This window comes from Cibotium barometz, chromosome 36 (assembly GCF_041138505.1).
Source record: "Cibotium barometz isolate CiBa-2024 chromosome 36, ASM4113850v1, whole genome shotgun sequence".
NCBI lineage: Eukaryota > Viridiplantae > Streptophyta > Polypodiopsida > Cyatheales > Cibotiaceae > Cibotium > Cibotium barometz.
This window is the reverse complement of record NC_141081.1, coordinates 1,141,696-1,159,166: the sequence shown is the minus strand read 5'-3', so window position 1 is coordinate 1,159,166 and position 17,471 is coordinate 1,141,696. Positions and strand designations below refer to the sequence as shown.

The 17,471-nt window shown below is 40.4% G+C and overlaps 1 protein-coding gene across 1 annotated transcript; it reads right to left on the bottom strand.

Moving 5' to 3' along the window:
* Positions 1-5,985: 5,985 nt before the first annotated feature.
* Positions 5,986-11,810, bottom strand: LOC147617383 (uncharacterized). The gene is made up of 7 exons (XM_086775640.1): positions 10,480-11,810; positions 9,309-9,417; positions 7,363-8,687; positions 7,126-7,239; positions 6,831-6,991; positions 6,572-6,662; positions 5,986-6,389 (listed from the first exon to the last, which is right to left on the bottom strand). The coding sequence occupies exons 1-6, from the start codon at positions 11,074-11,076 to the stop codon at positions 6,602-6,604; spliced, it is 2,367 nt and encodes a 788-aa protein (XP_086631766.1). The 5' UTR covers positions 11,077-11,810; the 3' UTR covers positions 5,986-6,389; positions 6,572-6,601.
* Positions 11,811-17,471: the final 5,661 nt, after the last annotated feature.

The window sequence follows — 17,471 nt, the reverse complement described above, 5'->3', positions numbered from 1 at the left end:
ACCTACCATTTCACACTATAGCTACATGCTATTGGATTGGAGTTATACCTCTTGATGGTATGGGACATCAAGGTAGAGGTATGATGTATTTCATTTATAATTCATGTGTGCATCCCTTGGGCTCGGGGGTGGTCGGGTGGATGAGTTTATGCCTGATTTATGCATGTTTATGCATAACAATTATCTAGAGAGTTCTTAGGATTTTAACACTTCCAACACATGATTTTTTGTAATTTATTCTCTGCCACTCAACCGCTACACAATTTCTTCACATTGCACCTTCCAAATACAAAGGCAATGGTGAATCTTGCATAGTGGAAGCTAAAGCTGTAAGAGGATGAAAGAAACAAAGGCGTTTCCCTAGTAGTGGTGCCAAAAATGTTATGGGCTACCACACCTCCCAAGAGGGAACTCCACACAACCACAAATGGGAGAGGCAACAGACATAACAGAGGGAACTCCACACAACCGCAAATGGGAGAGGCAATAGACATAACAATCGTTGGGTACTTATAATTGCTTCGAGCTCACATCCCTTGAGGCTCCCAAAGCTCGCATTGGAAACTCCACTCCTCCGATCTCCACCTCCACGCTGTCAATGCAAGGAAATCTACCTCTCACTCTCTCACACACATGCATGAAAGAGGAACATGTCTTAGAGTGCTCTCTCTCTCTCTCTCTCTCTCTCTCTCTCTCTCAAGACAAGAGCTCTTGTAGCACAAAGGGGGATTGTGTCATTTCATTATGAGAATTACCTTTTATACGACTGGCTCTTATTCACACTTGGGTGCCCAAAGCTTACTAACTAAGGCCTTGGGTGGCCAGTATCTCAATACAACTTTTATAGTGGCTTTACATGTCACTTATTAATATCCTCGATTGGAGGAGCATCATTGTTAATCCAAAATGGGATTAACAGTATATATGTATGTATGTATAATGTATAATGTGTATGTGTGTGTGTGTGTGTGTGTGTGTGTATACATATACATATACATATATATATATATATATATATATATATAGAGAGAGAGAGAGAGAGAGAGAGAGAGAGAGAGAGAGAGAGAGAGAGAGAAAATTATATTAACATCTTCAAAAGACCTAAAGAGTCTATATATATATATATATATATATATACATATATACATATATACATATACATATATACATATATACATATACATATATACATATATACATACATATATACATATATACATATATATATATATATATATATATATATACACATATATATAAGTATATATATATATATGTATATGTATACAGATATATATACACATATATATATATATATATGTGTGTGTGTGTGTGTGTATATATATATATACACATATATATACATATACATATATATATATACTTATATATGTGTGTGTGTGTGTGTGTGTATATATATATATACATATATATAAGTATATATATATGTATATGTATATGTATATATGTATATGTATATGTATATATATATATACATATACATATACATATACATATACATATATATATATACTTATATATATGTATACACACACACACACACACACATTTAGAGAGAGAGAGAGAGAGAGAGAGAGAGATTCGAAGAGATGTTTTCTTTGACTTACATGTAGGAAAATATATACCTCAATGGAGCACAACTCTTTGGATTACTTCTTTCACACTATCAACTTAATCTCCGGCAGTGCCTCTATCAAACAATAGGGTGCTTTACAACCTCTTTGTGTGAGGAGTGTCTTACAATCAAGTAGATGTTAAAAAACCTGTATGCTCCTTTGTTAAGGTTTTGAGCCCAATGTAAGGTTACAAAGCTAGTGAATAATTTTTATATTTGAGAGGCTAAAGCATGAACCCTCAGACCCAAATTCATCTTCATTCCATGATGTAAACTAAGAAGTAAACTATGATTTGATAAGTAAACTATGCTCACTTAGTAAACTCGAAAGTAAACTATGAATGCTTAGTAAACTAGGAAGTAAACTATGCCAGTTTAGTGAACTAGAAGTAAACTATGATCCCTTAGTAACCTAGTTTACTTGGCCTAGTTTACTTTAAGCCCAAAAAAAACGTGCTATTTTTGATCAATGTCATCCATTGATGTCACCTCACAAAGGTCTTTAAGACCCTGTGACACTCAGTCCTGAAGCCCTCCGCATATCTGTAGCATATCCACAATTGGAATGTACCTTATTGAGCTGCCCGAGGGCAGTGATGAGAAAAAAGCACCGGCAGCGCCAACCACGGATCCCTTTGGACCCCCCACCATTAGGCTACGAGTCCATCACTAGATGCTGCATGGTTATAGCTCCTTGCCCTCAGGACTAGCAAGATTCTGAGGGAGGTGGACTAGACACTGGTGGATCTCAACCCATTTCACAGGACCCTAGAGACTCAACGATTTCATTCTCTCATGGATGGTACTGATAGGAGTGAACCAGCTTACTAGGGAAAGAGAGGTCCCATAGAAATTGGAGCATGCAAGTCATGTTCTGCAGGAGCTGTGGTAGCGACGACCTATCTTCAAAAACAGAACAGTAGACTCTGCTGTTCCCGGATGTCATGGCATTGGGGACTCGGAGTCACTGGGCAGAGAATAACAATGCTAAAAAAAAACCTGGTTTGTAGTGTATTTTTCTCGGTTGGAACTTGGAATTGAAAATTCACAGTAGAAGTTAGGCATTGCCTTTACTTTCAAAGAACAAAAGTCATACATTTTAGTTATGATCCCCTGTTTTTAGAACTAAATCCTGGTTACTTTCAAGCATTATCTTTATTTTGATTGGTTGATGGAAAAAACCTTTCCTTTTTGTTGGGCAGTGCAGAGGAGATTAGCAGACTGCAGAATTTTGTGCAAGATGTTGAGTAGTAGAGAGAGGTGAGAATGACACATCAAAAGCCATGATGATGGTGGTGACAAGGATAGCATTTTCTTGCAGGCCAATCAAGTGGTCCACATCTGCCCTCGACTGACAAACTAAGTGCAAACTAAGTTAGTCATTGGTTCGAATCCAATAGTCGGTAACTTAAGATTTTTCATGGTTGGTTTCACTAACCAAGCACCGAGTTCCGTGCTTTCCAGCTTGCATTCATCGTGAGCCAGAGCCAGTCCTTTGTCGATGGAAGAGTTCAATCCCTCATGGAAGCTTTCATTCCGATACAAATTAGATAGACCGAAGGGGGCGGGAAGCGCTGAAGCTGCCTTGGCCCTGGGGAGGAGCACATAGTGCTTACACCCCGAATTTCGAAAAGGCAAGATAAAAGAGAAAACGCGTGATTTCGCCAAAGCCTTTCAAAGTTTTGTTTGTGCTATCTTGCTTGTAAGGTTGCATGAAATGTGTTGAATAGAACGGTTGTGTGTGTGTGGGGCAACTCATTGTGGCTCTCTAGTTTGTTAGTTTGATTGCAAGATAGGCACTTCAATTGGAATTGTGTTTGGTCTTTGTGTGGATGATTTTAAAAATGAACTCTTATTACAACAACATCCACCGACTTAATCTTTTGCAGCAAAGCATGAAATTTTCCATAAAACACAAAACACAGAATTTGTTGAGTTACACATGCATTTCTCATTAGTTTGTAACATTTGGCTTGCAAAGTACACGAAACCAGATGGCAAGTTGAATAGGCTGATGCTGCTCCAATCACCACTTAAGATGCGTCCACATGTACACAGAATTTCTCATAACCAGAGATGGAGTTGGAGATTAATTTTCATTTGAGAATCAGACAACTCGGTTATGCTACTTCTCTTAAGTTTGCCATGTCTAGCTAGCTTCATGAGTCAGTTTTAGCAAATTTTGCATAGTAGATTGTGTTAGATGCCCAAGTTGCAATCCCTGGCATACAAAAGAACATTCAAGTTCACCACATTTTCCATGCACACATGAAAGAAATCATCATATTCTAGGTGCTTAATTATTCTTAAACGCAAGAACAACTCATCCACAAAGATGGAAATGAGGTAACTAGATAAATGTCTCCTTTCAAATGTCTGCAATATGAGACTTTGAAACATCTAATGTGTTATATAGATACAAAGGCATCAAACTGTTCCAAATACAAGATAAAGGTTGCTCCTTTGTCACTTTGCTGTAATAAACAAATTCATGGAGGGCAATGTTTTTGGCCATACTTGTTATGTTTCTAGATGCCCTTTGAACACTTGGCCCACTTGTGGGTGAAGTTCGTCATTGGGTTGCGAGTTGTTTGGCAAATGTTTTTAGGTGTGCATAAGAATGTATCTGTTGAGAAAAAAAGTGATACAGCCACAACCCATCATTGGAAATGATTAAGATGTGTGGAGACAATGTATGCAACACTTGATCAAGTTGATTAATCCTTGTCCTAACCATGGAGCCTTTCCTGATCTAGGCTATGGCTATTGAGTGGCATTGTGTACAACATTTGTCTTACATTGAGAAGACTAGAAACCAAAGCAAAACCAATAATGTAAACTTTCACAATAGCACCTCTATTTGTCTCATTGACCTCTGGTTGGCCATCTTGGATTGAAAGGTGCAGGTTGCAGTTCCTATCTGTTCTTGCCTTTATTGGCTAGGATGTCACTCTTACCTCCTCCCTTCATGACTACTCTATCCACTGTTGTAAGTGCTTTGGAATGATTATCAAGATCCTATAGAGAGTTAGGCGTTAACAGTTGGAAGTACCATTCTGGGTTTCAAGATGTTGCATTTTGATCCAGACACACCAGTGAAAGTCCTTTTGCCGTTCAGATCTGTAGCGCTTCAAGAAAGTGGGGAACCTAATGATCATATCTAGACGAGATGCCATCCTCAACCTCTACAGCCTGCTCAAAAGCCACTATCAAAAGGGTAACATATGAAAGCAAGTAAAGCAAGGGCAAGGGAGCATCCCTGCTTCACAGATCTTCCTAGTTTAAACCACAAGGCCATTCAACAAAAGACTAGAGGAAGACCCTTCAGGCAGGACAAAGCTGAGATTAGAACAAAATCCACTCAAGAGGTTGCTGGGAAGGTCCAGTGAACCCTATGAAGTCGAGCTGCAGCATTACCAATTTCTTCTCTTTCTGTTGAGCATATTCTTCCCCCACCAGCACACTATAGATATCCTTCAACTACAGACCTACCATTTCTGCCTCCTTTATTTTGCCTTTGCCTTGCTCAATCCACTCCATTTGCTCCATCTTCTTTACTGCTATTGGGAAACCAGAAGGCTTTCATGTTGTGGCCCTTCCTTTCACATTACTCAAACAACTTCATATTTTCACATTTGACTGTCAGAATGCTTTTTATTTCAATTTTCTTGATCCTCTTCTAATTTATCTTTTCAATTGGCTCTTTCTTTTCTAGCCTTGCCTTATCTTTAAACTTCCTCCCATCTTTGGCTATAGCAAGATTGAACACTAAAACAGCTACTTGACAGAAATCTTCCCAGCTTATGCCCTATGCAACAACCAAGAGAGTCCGATGGCCAAAATCGGCCAAACAGTTTTGAGCTTTTTGCTGTTTATATATTAGAAATTCCCATCATGTACAAGTACCAAACTGAATCATGCAGGACTGACTCCTAACATTGGTAATCATAATTAGTGCTGCAAAGAGAACACACTAAAAATTAGATGTCATGAAGTCAATAGGACCAAGAAAAGCTTGACCAAGGTCATCACCCAATTCTGCATCAAGGGTATTAATTTGTCATACAATGACCCCACTCACTTAATGAGAATTTCATGATTTATGCATCCTGCCATGTTGAGGGAAACTTTCTCCCCATGGGTGATGAACTGAGAGCAGGGTTAAGTGCCAAACCATGCGATAACCTTGATCCTACAAAGGTGGTGAACTTGCCCATCTCATACAAAGTAGATTGCTCCTTTTAAATGTAGTATTTTGACAAGTACCTATAAGATAAATGCATCTGTGCTTGTGCTTTGTTGGCAATTAGATCCACATATAAAATGCCACATGGATAGCAAATATACACTTTCTAGAGAACAAGACCTTTTAGCACAATAAATGTTACCTCTCCGGAGGGACAGTAATGACCCCAAAAATGAGTATCACTTTTAAGTAATACCAGTTCTTGGTATTGGTCAGAGATTCTAAAATTCACCTTGAAGAAGGGATGCCTTGATCAATTCAGCTTGAAGAAGGGATGCGTTGGGCCCAAACGAATCCCGAACCGTACAAGAGCAAGGGTTAACCCACATTATATATATCAGGACCAAAAATAAGAACTACAAGCCCCACTGATGACTATGGGGTGATCGGTAGCCTCGCTTTGAATCAAAAATGTACACACTAGCAAAGTCACCAGTCAGAGCACGGATAAGCATCTCTATATCTTCACATGAGACAGCCTTTCCACTGAATGTAAAATACTTTTACCTGAAAACATCAAGGGCAACCATAGTCGTTACAAGTCAATGTAATGATAACTGAACACGCCCTCCTACAAGTGCATAAGCATGCCCTACGTCTATATATGGTGATGCAAGTAAGAAGCTTTTACCAACAAACCACGGGGCCACTTACCAGCAACTCAAAGAGACCACAGCAGGAATACTTACGTAGATTGCTGCCACTCGTTGTAACAGTCCTCAACACAATGGAACCTCAGTTGCTGGTCTGAAGGTTGCTCTAGGCGCATCATAAAGCCACCTGAAACAACACACAACCATAAAGCCATTGAAACCTTTCTGAATATAATAAGGCCTTTTCTTAAGAAAAAAAAAATTGGCTGCTGCAAGTTGGTAAATTGAGTATACTTAGTGAGGTGCAAGGAAATGCAAGAAAAAAGGGGAAGGAACACCAAGTAGGTATAGGTACCTGCACAGGAAAATAGGGACAAGACCTTCACCCGTATCACCACTCTTTAGAAGCTCTTGGCGCCTTTCCATCTCCTTCAGATAGCTTTCCGGTCGTAGGACTAGACAAGGACCTTGAATTGTCCCAACCAAATTGTTATCACCATGGTTGGATTCGTATACCTGTTAATCACAATTAAATCAAGTATCAGCTTGGTTCAAGAAGACGTCCCCTTCAGCATCGGATCTTATATGCACATGACGGCTTCTTGTGGAACTTGGGACCCCAAGAAAACTCATGCCAAGACCGAAATTACCTCATGACCCTCTGGATTTAGAGGCCGTCCAGCAATCATGGCCATGTCTGCAGGGTAATAACACCAATTAACCCTGACCCACTTGGATCCAGTATCGGTATCCTCCCATAAAGCCTATGGAAACACATGCACACACATCAGAAAAGGGTTATACACATCAACTTCTCAGATAGATAATAGAATGCAAAAGCTTCACTGATCCATCTATGCAGTTTGAGAAAGTGATATAAATAGCACCTGCAGCCGGGCAATGTAAGGGGGCACATTAGGCGTCTCAGGTCGGAACAAGGCACAGTCTTGTAACCTATACAAGAAACCACCGACACTGCAAGCTGTGTAGAAAATCTTTCCATCATATTTCTCTACTACATCACCTATCCATTCTACACCAAAACGGTCATTGTCCTTTACAAGCCTGTTAGGGTCTCCTAGTTCCAATCCCCTTGATGTATCATCGGAGCTTTCAGCTGCCTCAGTTGATTTGGGCTGCTCACTTGGATTAGAAACCCCGACGATCGGGAAAGTACGAGGGCTGATTAACTCTGTAGATTTCTTGAGTTGCCCATCTCTACCGGCTATCTTCCCTGCACCTCCTCCACCTTTTAATCCTTGAAATGGGGACTGTGAATGTTGTTGGAATTGCACTGTCAGCGGTTGCCGCAATTGTGAGCGTGAAAAGGCTGATCTAGTACCGGTCTGATCCTGAGAATGTGAAGGTATTTGATTTGGAATATGACTAACTTTCAGTATACTTGAGCGACTCTGTTTCTGTGCTTGTGCGAAACTGTCCAGCAAAGCAGTAAAACTCCCCCCCGAGCTGCCATTGATTGGAGGATTTGCAAGCTCTGAGGATGATTTGTCAGAATCATGAGCCAGATCGTCAATTTCTTGAGCCGTCGTATACTTTTTTCCAGCACACGTTGCCATGCCTTCCTTGGAAGCATTTCCAACTGACATATTAACTGAGCCCATTGTCCTCTGTGAGGTGCCAGTCCTTGCTGGACCCTGTGAAGGACTCGTCACAGCAGCATTAAGTGCCCCCGTGCTTCCCTCAGTAAATGAGAACCCTGCCTTTACCCGTCCATACTTGGGAGTTTGATGTTGTTCTTGGTTTTTCTCACCAATAGCAATACATTTCGGACAGTACCAGTCACCTTTTGGAATGCCCTTCAGCAGGTAAGACTGCAAACACCGCAAATGAAAGACTTTCTCACAGGAATCACACACCAAGACATTTGCAGTCTCTTTGATAATCATCTTGCACATCTCACAGGGCATTGGAGCACTCATAAATGTTCTTGGATGAGCTGCTTGGAACTGACAATCAGCAGGATACCTGGACTGTAACAGGTCCTGTATTGCCTGTGTGAACTGTCTGTGTGAACCTGTTGCCTCTTCATACTTCTGTGCAGATAGGTTCTCCTGGCCCACATTAGTGACAGAACAGGATGGCGAGACTTGGCCTTCGAGGTGCCAGTGGCCTTCTTGTGAATTGAGTTTTGAAAGTTCAGCCTGCAACTGATCAGCTTCGTCCCTTGCAGCCGGCAGCATTGTTCTAGGGGCTGCCCAATATCACACGATGAGATTATTAACTTAACATTTCAAACAGATTTTCATTTAAAACATTGAAAAATAATGGACCTATAGGCACAGAGAGTCCAATAAAAAATAATAGTAATGGAGACTCCAACCAAAGAGTCAGAGTCACATGAACCTTCTCAGAGGCCAGCTAGCTTAAGAAAGTCCTCATCCTTGGATTAAAAAAGCCTCGACTCAACCCTCACTCACCCAAAAAATATCAGGATCGATGGCCAAAATAACAGAACGGGAGGAGATTCGTGGGCTACCCTTCAACTTTGAGGCCAAGCCTCCTAACTTTGAAACTTCAACGACTTCTGAACACTTTCTGGCTATGGTGAGCCCTGGAGACAATTCAAATAACAGCTAGCAAAGATCATCCATCCTTGCATCCTTAAACCAAAACCCTTTGGGCATCTTTCTCATGCCAGGGCTGGACTTCCAACCCCGAGTCTCTGACTATACAAAGTGAAAGGGATAGCACTAAGGACAAGGAGCAGCTTTTATCCAATAACAAGCTAATGTTCCTTTTTTATCCTAAGATGCTTGAGGGCGGGAAAAAAAAAAGAAGTTTCTCCTCTAAACAAGAGTGTCTTAGACTTTACCAGATAAAAGCAATTTGTGGGAGTCGGTCTCTTCCATACCCCTTTCGTCATAGGTCATTTGTGACGTCGAGGTGAAAGCTGCCGCTGTGCCGTTTGGTGCCTGCTCAACCTGTAACAATACAACATTTAGCATCGTACCACAGCACCAATAGTACGCAGTTTGCTTACCATGCAAGTTACTATAGCCTGTATCAAATGTCTTTCAAGATTTGAATCTGACTGCATGTAATTAGAAATCCATTAAGAGTCAAGAGGAATGAAGCCCTTGAACAACTAAAATGGATTTGAGATGACAGTGTCCGTATTGCTAAGATGTCATCCTTCCCAAACAAATGCTCAGAGGCATCACCCATGTAAAGTAGCAAAAGTAAGCATCTCAAAATAATTGCAAAACCCCCTCTTAACAAATTCAATCAAGCCAGGTAGGGAAAGAGACAACCTTACAGAGAGAACTGATTCAGAATGAGTTAGGTCAGTCATTTCCATGTGTTTTCACGGTGCACAAGTTACTTGAGTACAGGTCTTCACAATCATCTTAAAGAGTAATGCTTATGCCTTTACTTCTCAAGGAAATCGTATGTTCTGGCTAATGTAGCGATGACCTAAGGCCAAAGAGAACCATAGCTTCAACCTGACTCTAGTGGGCCATCATAATCCATGGCAATTCCACCATTGGACTTCTCAAACTCGCACTGCTGATGGTGGTCAATCACGCATATGTGTGGGAAAAAAGACTAGACTTTAATGATCAACTTAAAGGCAAGCAAACAGAAGGATATACCTTCAGGCCGATCGCTGAGCCATCAATGCATAACATTGATCAAAATGTCAAGTCCAAAAGTCGTGGCCTGTTGTGTCATAAAGTTCCACAAAGTAGTGGACACCTTGATAACTTATTTCTTAGGAGCTAACAACAAAGATCTCAACCTTCTCACGTCTACTTACAAACTAATGCATGGAAGCATGTGGATACCAACTCTATGTGACAACTTGATATATAATTTGCCAGTACCATTCATGTTCGTCTTATCGATAGGTGATACCTTATGAAGCAGAATGTTATGAAGCAGAATGTGAATTCTACTGCATGATCCATTGTAAACAAGCGCTGAAATACATAAACAATGCTTCAATCAAAAGTTGAGGAGACTTGGCATGAAGGACTACATACCTGATCTGTCTGCATTGATGGTGGTGGACGAGAACTCTCCAGAATTTGTGAGAATGTCTTAACTTCCTGCCCCTCGGGTCTCCTCAAACCTAGGTCTTCAATCAGATTCTCAATCGAGTCTGGCGATACAAGGTCCCTTGGAGCCAGTTCCTGCACTAAAAAACCTAGATGCCCATAACCTTCAGCTTGAAGCTTTCTTTCTACATCAGTTGGCTCCCTTCCAGCCCTTAGGAGCCCAAGCCCTGCCAGGATTAACACAATGTCTGCCACATGTTTGGTTGTAGAATCCACATTAGAAATTCCTGATTCCAGTGTGCTGGTCTTTAGCCGCTTTGTGGCTGGTTTGGTGGAAACCTGCCTTTCAGCCAAGTCTATAAAATTGGTTAAAGAAACCATGGCCCTATCCTGAGAATGGGCATCAACTTCAGAACCCTGTTTCGGAGAGCCAGCTTCAGCTGACCCATTTGGAGTTGTCGAAGGGCTTTTCTTCTCTGTGGATGTATTGTCTCGGGATTGATGAGCAGAATCATCCTTTCTATCATCATTATCCTGAAACATGGAAGAATCTTCTTCCAAGGGAGGACTAGTGTGGCCCATTATTTAAGAGCATGAAACCGTGTGTGGACCACTGGTGCTTCAACTAGGGCAGCCCCCCTCAAATGAAGTAGATCCCATGCAGGTCATGGAAATGGGCTCTCACATGCAGTAGACTCCATGCAAGTCATGCACATGGGCATCATGCTTATGATCAGATGGATGTGGGCATATGATGGCATAAAACCAGTCAATGGGTGAAATTGCAAGCTTCTACCTTTCTCTGTCGGTGGGTGCAGAGGAAACCTTCACTGTCCGGCCCTCCCAATGAGCTTTCAGATGAAGAGACCCGCAGGTGCCGGTTGGGCGAAATTCTCTGCTAGACTGCCCCTCTGGACGCTCTGCAGAGACGAGGCAAGAGGCCCTTCCGCGATCGATCGAAATAAAGAGCGGGAAAGGCCGAAAATTCGAAAGGCAAAAACGCAAAAAAGCAAAACGAGCTGCCTTTGCTGGTGTGCGTATCCAGTGACTGTGGAGATGGTTGATCACATCAACTAACTCGAATTGCCGGGCAGCGGACATTTGCCATTAAAAAAAACCAACAAAAACACGCGCACGAGTATAGGAGGCGTGAGGCGCCGAAGGCAGGAAACGGATCAAGCAAGTTAATCTTCCCCCAAACCTCTCCCTTCAAAGATGTGTTATAAGCCCCAATATATATGCCTTCTCTTTTAACCTTCCCATCACAAGCCCTAGCTTCTTCTTCTTCTTCTTTTTTTTTCTTTTTTTTTTTTCTTCTCTTATTACTTGGGATATGATCCCTTTCTCATTGGCAAGTCCTTCCACAAGTTACACAAGCTAGTGTACAAACTAGGGTGCATTTCACATCGACCCAAGCACAACAAGAAGACAACCATCATCACTGCCCTCGTGCAGGACCCACCTATGTCCTCCGTAAGAAAGCAAAGTGTGAAAAGAGAGAGAGAGAGAGAGAGAGAGAGAGAGAGAGAGAGAGATGGAGAGATTTCCCACAAATCGAAGTGATTTTTCACTTTTACTACCTGACATGGGTAGACCTACTTACATGGAAGAGTTTTTACAGTAAAGAAAATCTTGATTAAATCATACTGCATTCATATGGTGATTGTTCTTTTTGCCAATTGAATCCAATCATACAAACATTTTTTTTTATGTACCTCAACTTTTGACTTGCCATTGTAGAGACGTTAACAGATCTAATTCTAATAACAACAAGCTAAATTTCTTACACCTTAGCCATCCATGTTTTTACTCTGGAACAAGAAAAACTCATGTAAAGGGAATCCTCACATAGGATAAGTGCCATGCATGATTATGTCTCTTGGAACTGCTAGCATCTTTCTTGTATTTGCGTTAAGCTTGTTGATAGATCATGAGAGCGCTTTCCCTTTGATTGGTTAATTTTAAACATATTGAGAGGCCTTTTGTACATCAATGGCAAACTCTTCCTTGAACTTCTTAATTTGTTCAACCTTTTATTTAAGAATGTCTGTCTAGGCCTAAGATGAAGTTTTTCTTCTCCTTTTAAGGACTTCCATTTCTTTCTTTGTCCCCTCTTTTTACAATTCAAGAGTTGTAGAAATGCTCGGGCCTCCATTGTTAACTTTTCTTTTTTCATTGTAGCTTTTAAATCACCTTGTCATATAGCTTTTACCTTGATTTGAGCTCTTCAACCAATAATCTTCACTTTTGAATGTGTTTTGCTTGAGTTTCTCTACCTTGTTATATCCTTTCATGAAGCGCTTCATTATTTTATCATTTTTTCTTTTTTTCTTCTTCTCAAGGTTCTTTTGAAAGCCTCTAGGAATCTTTGTACTTCAAGACAAACCAATGTCTTTGCCAAATCCTTCTCAATCACCTAATCAAGACGTTAGTAGTGAGGTGATGCCGAGATCCTCTAATCAAGTTAATGTTGTTGTAGAAGTAAAAAAAATATTCAATCTCAAAATAAAATCAATGCAAACAAAAGGGCACAACCCAAACCTTTAATAGGATACAACCTTATAGGAGCATACATCTTTTCATACTTTATCATCTTTGAATGCCCACAACTACTAGAGCTAAATTCTTGAATGCAACAAACAATATTATTACTTCAGTCAAACTTTCATTGTCATAGGAAAGTATCAAGGATGGTCTTAAATGGTTGATGCATAATGGGTTTGTTATTCCATAAAATGCATTGTTCCAAATTAACAAGATTAGGTGCAAGTCCAATCACCTCCATGCTGGCATCTTTTTTGTATTTGCCTGAAGCTTTTTGATAGATTATGAGACCGCTTTCCCTTTGCTTGGTTAATTTTGAACATATTCAGGGGCCTTTTGTAAATCAATGGCAATCTCTTCCTTGAAGTTCTTAATTTGTTCAACCTTTTGTTTAAGAATGTTTGTCTAGGCCTAAGTCCTCCTTTTAAGGACTTCCATTTCTTTCTTTGTGTCCCCTCTTTTACAATTCAAGAGTTGTAGAAATGCTAGGGCCTCCACCCTAACTTTTCTTTTTTCATTGTTGTAGCTTTTAAATTACCTTGTCATTTAGTTTTGACCTTGACTTGAGCTCTTCAACCAATTACTTCGGTCAAACTTTAATTATCATAGGAGAGTATCAAGGATGGTATTGAATGGTTGATGTATAATGAGTTTGTATACTCCATAAAATGCATTGTTCTACATCAACAAGACAAGGTGCAAGTCCAATCCCCCATGCCCACAAGAGAGATATCCTTGTCCCATGGTCTCATGGTAGCCGCAAATTTGGGCATTCAAAGCTTGTATGAATTCTCTCTCTCTCTCTCTCTCTCTCACACACACACACACACACACACACACACACACACACACACACCCCTCTCTCTTTGAGACTCACCCCTCCCCCTCTCTCTCTATTTAGTGCAGCACCAAAAATTAATTTCTCTAAGCCACAGTCTTCCAAGGGGCTCTAGGATGATATTCATACATTAGCACAAATATGCATCATCCCATCTTGGACTATATCACTAGCATCCAAGGGACCATATGATGATATCCATACATTAGCACAAATATGCATCATCCCATCTTGGACTATATCACTAGGAGAGGTAGCCTTGAAGGTGAATAAAAGAGGAGAGTGGAAGAGGCTTGGTTTACTCTCTCCACACAAACTTGGATCTCATATACACACACACTCTACAAAAGTATGCACCACATCATCACCCACACACTCTATAGAAGTGTGCACCACATCATCATCCACACACTCTATGAAAAATGTGTCACGTCATTATCCACACACTCACATCATTATCCACACACTGTATAAAAGTGTGTGCCACATCATCACCCACACTTCTATGAAAGTGTGTGCCATATCATCTTACAAAAATGGGCACCGCATTATCACACACTACTGACAAATCTTAGGCACATTGTATTTTCTCACATCTTCCTTCTCTTCCATTAGAATTTCCCACTAACACTCTCGCCCCTGAGGAGTTGCCAGGACCCGACTCGTCTCCACCACGGCCAACTCAAGAGGTTAGTCACACTATACCCCAAGATACTCTTGAGCCGTTTATTGATGATACTATTCTTGAGTCATTATCTGTTGTTGCAGAGTATGAAGGCTTCATCAGAGCAAGGAATCCTCTCCTAAAGCCAAAATTAATGTTCAAAGTGTTAATGCAAATAACACCTTTTGAACCTACCTAGTAGATCCTGCCCCAGAGGCATATTCTGATGTTACTTCAACAAAGCAGCCATATGTACCATACCCTCTCCAAGCACCAAAGCTGGAATTAGAAGAATTATTGCCCTTGGTTGGAGAGGGCACCTTATGGTCAAATGTGGCGCGACATACAAAGATGGCTAACCCACACTTGGCAGATTTATTTGACATCAGAATTGTTACATTCATGATCTACTGCTTTTGCGGGTGGAGAAAGGTGAATCCAGTCCATACACGAAGGGGATATACAACCATTGTCACAGATGATGCCAACCCCAAACTTGAAGATTTTGGTATACAACTAGCATGGCGGCAAGAGTACTTTACTATTCCAGAATATAGTCATCAGTATACGTGTGCCTTGCCCACACAGAGAGTAGACCCTTTATATATGACAATGAAAAGAATATGGACACCATTAGAATTCCATGAGGCCAAGCAAAGAGATTCACATGTTTGCTACAACTTTCCTTTATTCTTGCCAGTGACATTTTCAGATATAGGACAGCAAAGGAAGCAATTTTTGATTTGGATACATGCATGGCGTCGAATCTCGGACCCTGCTATTGTAGCCAGTGTCCGATTTCTGAAGTTGATCGTGGTCTTGATTGATCAACCTATAGAGAGGTATGATGGATTTGATGCCAACTACAATTAGACATGAATCAAGGCCCTACTGATAGAGGCATGATGTTATATTATCATCGCCTAAGGTGTTTACCAGCATATATGCATGTCACATTTGAAGATATGGTAGACATCAGGTTCTCGAGATCACACTTTGCATTCAGAAAAACCGTGAAAAAGCTTCAATCACATCGTAGCTTCTATCATCATGAGTTTGGCGACAAGGTATTTAGGCCTTGGTGACAGGTTCTTTAGCACTAGCATCCAAGGGTCTAGGATGATATCCATACATTAGCATAAATATGCATCATCCCATCTTGGACTATATCACTAGCATCCAAGGGTCAATATGATGATATCCATACATTAGCACAAATATGCATAATCCCATCTTGGACTATATCACTAGGAGAGGTAGCCTTGAAGGTGAAGAAAAAAGGAGAGTGGAAGAGGCTTGGTTTGCTCTCTCCACGCAAACTTGGATCTCATATACACACACACTCTATAAAAGTATGCACCACATCATCAGCCACACTCTATAGAAGTGTGCACCACATCATCATCCACACACTCTATGAAAAATGTGTGTCACATCATTATCCACACACTCACATCATTATCCACACACTGTACAAAAGTGTGTGCCACATTATCACCCACACTTCTATGAAAGTGTGTGCCATATCATCATACAAAAATGGGCACCACATTATCACACACTTGCCCGCCAATTGATTATGTGACACATCATGACACAAAAATATTTGCCACATCATTAGACAAAACTATGTATGGCCTCGCCACCCATAAATTCCACAAAAGTGTGCCTCATCACTACATCTATACCACCACTGACATTGTGTGCCTCATCACTACATCTATACCACCACTGACATTGCGTGCTACATTACCTCACCTAACCCCACCCACATTGCATGCTGCATTACCTCACCTAACACCACCCACATTGTGTGCCACATCACCTTACCTTTGACTACCCACATTGTGTGCCACACATAATCACACACCCCTCCACACATTTGTGTGTTGTATCACCACATATCACTTGAAGAGCATTTCATATTCACATAGCCCTTTTAATACAATTCACTTTGCATCCACACACACACACACACATACACCTAGCACCCAAGTTGCAAGCAAACAGAGTAAGCAAGTTATTAGAGCTCAAAATTGGTTTCCTTAATACCATGAGGACTTGTGCAGGAATACTCCAAGGATGTTTAATTAGAGTTACAAGAACAAGAGAGAAAATATAGGAATAGGGTAATTATAATCTTGCAATTGGTTTGCCATTTCAAGGCTTACCTAGCACCCTTGTATTTCAATAAGCACTTTGCTAAATTTTCACTTTTTCTAACCACACTAAAATCATCCATTGGCACTTGCCTAAAAATACTTAGGAGCTTCTCAAAAAACTCATCTATGAGCACTTGCATAAAAATAATTAGGAACTTCTCAAAAATATCATGGACCATACATTAAAAAGTTGCTCAAGCACTCTTTATTTCAAAGATTATATCATTATGTGAGCAAGCACACCATTTGGAAATACAATATTTGTCTTCTTCCGATCCTCAATCTCATGATATTTTGACTATAATCATAAAACCTAATAGAAAAAAGAGTAGATGTCAATTTTTAATAAAAATATGTTAATTACAACATCGCTTACAAACAACATGGCTACCATCTCAGTTCAGTTAGTCATAAAGACCATCAAATATTATATGACTACCCAAAGAAATGGATATCAAAAAGCAAAAGCAACAAAAAAAACCATAATCAACAACATTAGAAATTGAGGAGAATGGTGCATATCTACTGGACAACATTCTAGTAAGGTCCTCTTGTATAAACATCTCGTGGTTGACATCCATCCCTAAGACGCTTAATTGTGTAAAGAATAAGTGCTTACATGCAGCAAAAATTGGCCCTCCCCTAATTTAAAATTGTCACTATGTCCTTCTCACCCATAAGAGAAGATTTGATGGACTTAGAGACAAACATCTCGTGGTACCCTTTTGTTAGCCACTCTATAGGTTAACATGGTTTCACCGTCGTGACC

What these genes read in the sequence shown, in the direction of transcription:
- LOC147617383 (XM_086775640.1), bottom strand. Translation starts at nt 11,076, where the DNA reads ATGGGCCACACTAGTCCTCCCTTGGAAGAAGATTCTTCCATGTTTCAG. An exon ending in TAAATCCAGAGGGTCATGAG is followed by an intron (nt 6,992 to 7,125) that starts GTAATTTCGGTC and finishes TGTGATTAACAG; the next exon opens with GTATACGAATCCAACCATGG. An exon ending in GTCCCTATTTTCCTGTGCAG is followed by an intron (nt 6,663 to 6,830) that starts GTACCTATACCT and finishes GTGTTGTTTCAG; the next exon opens with GTGGCTTTATGATGCGCCTA.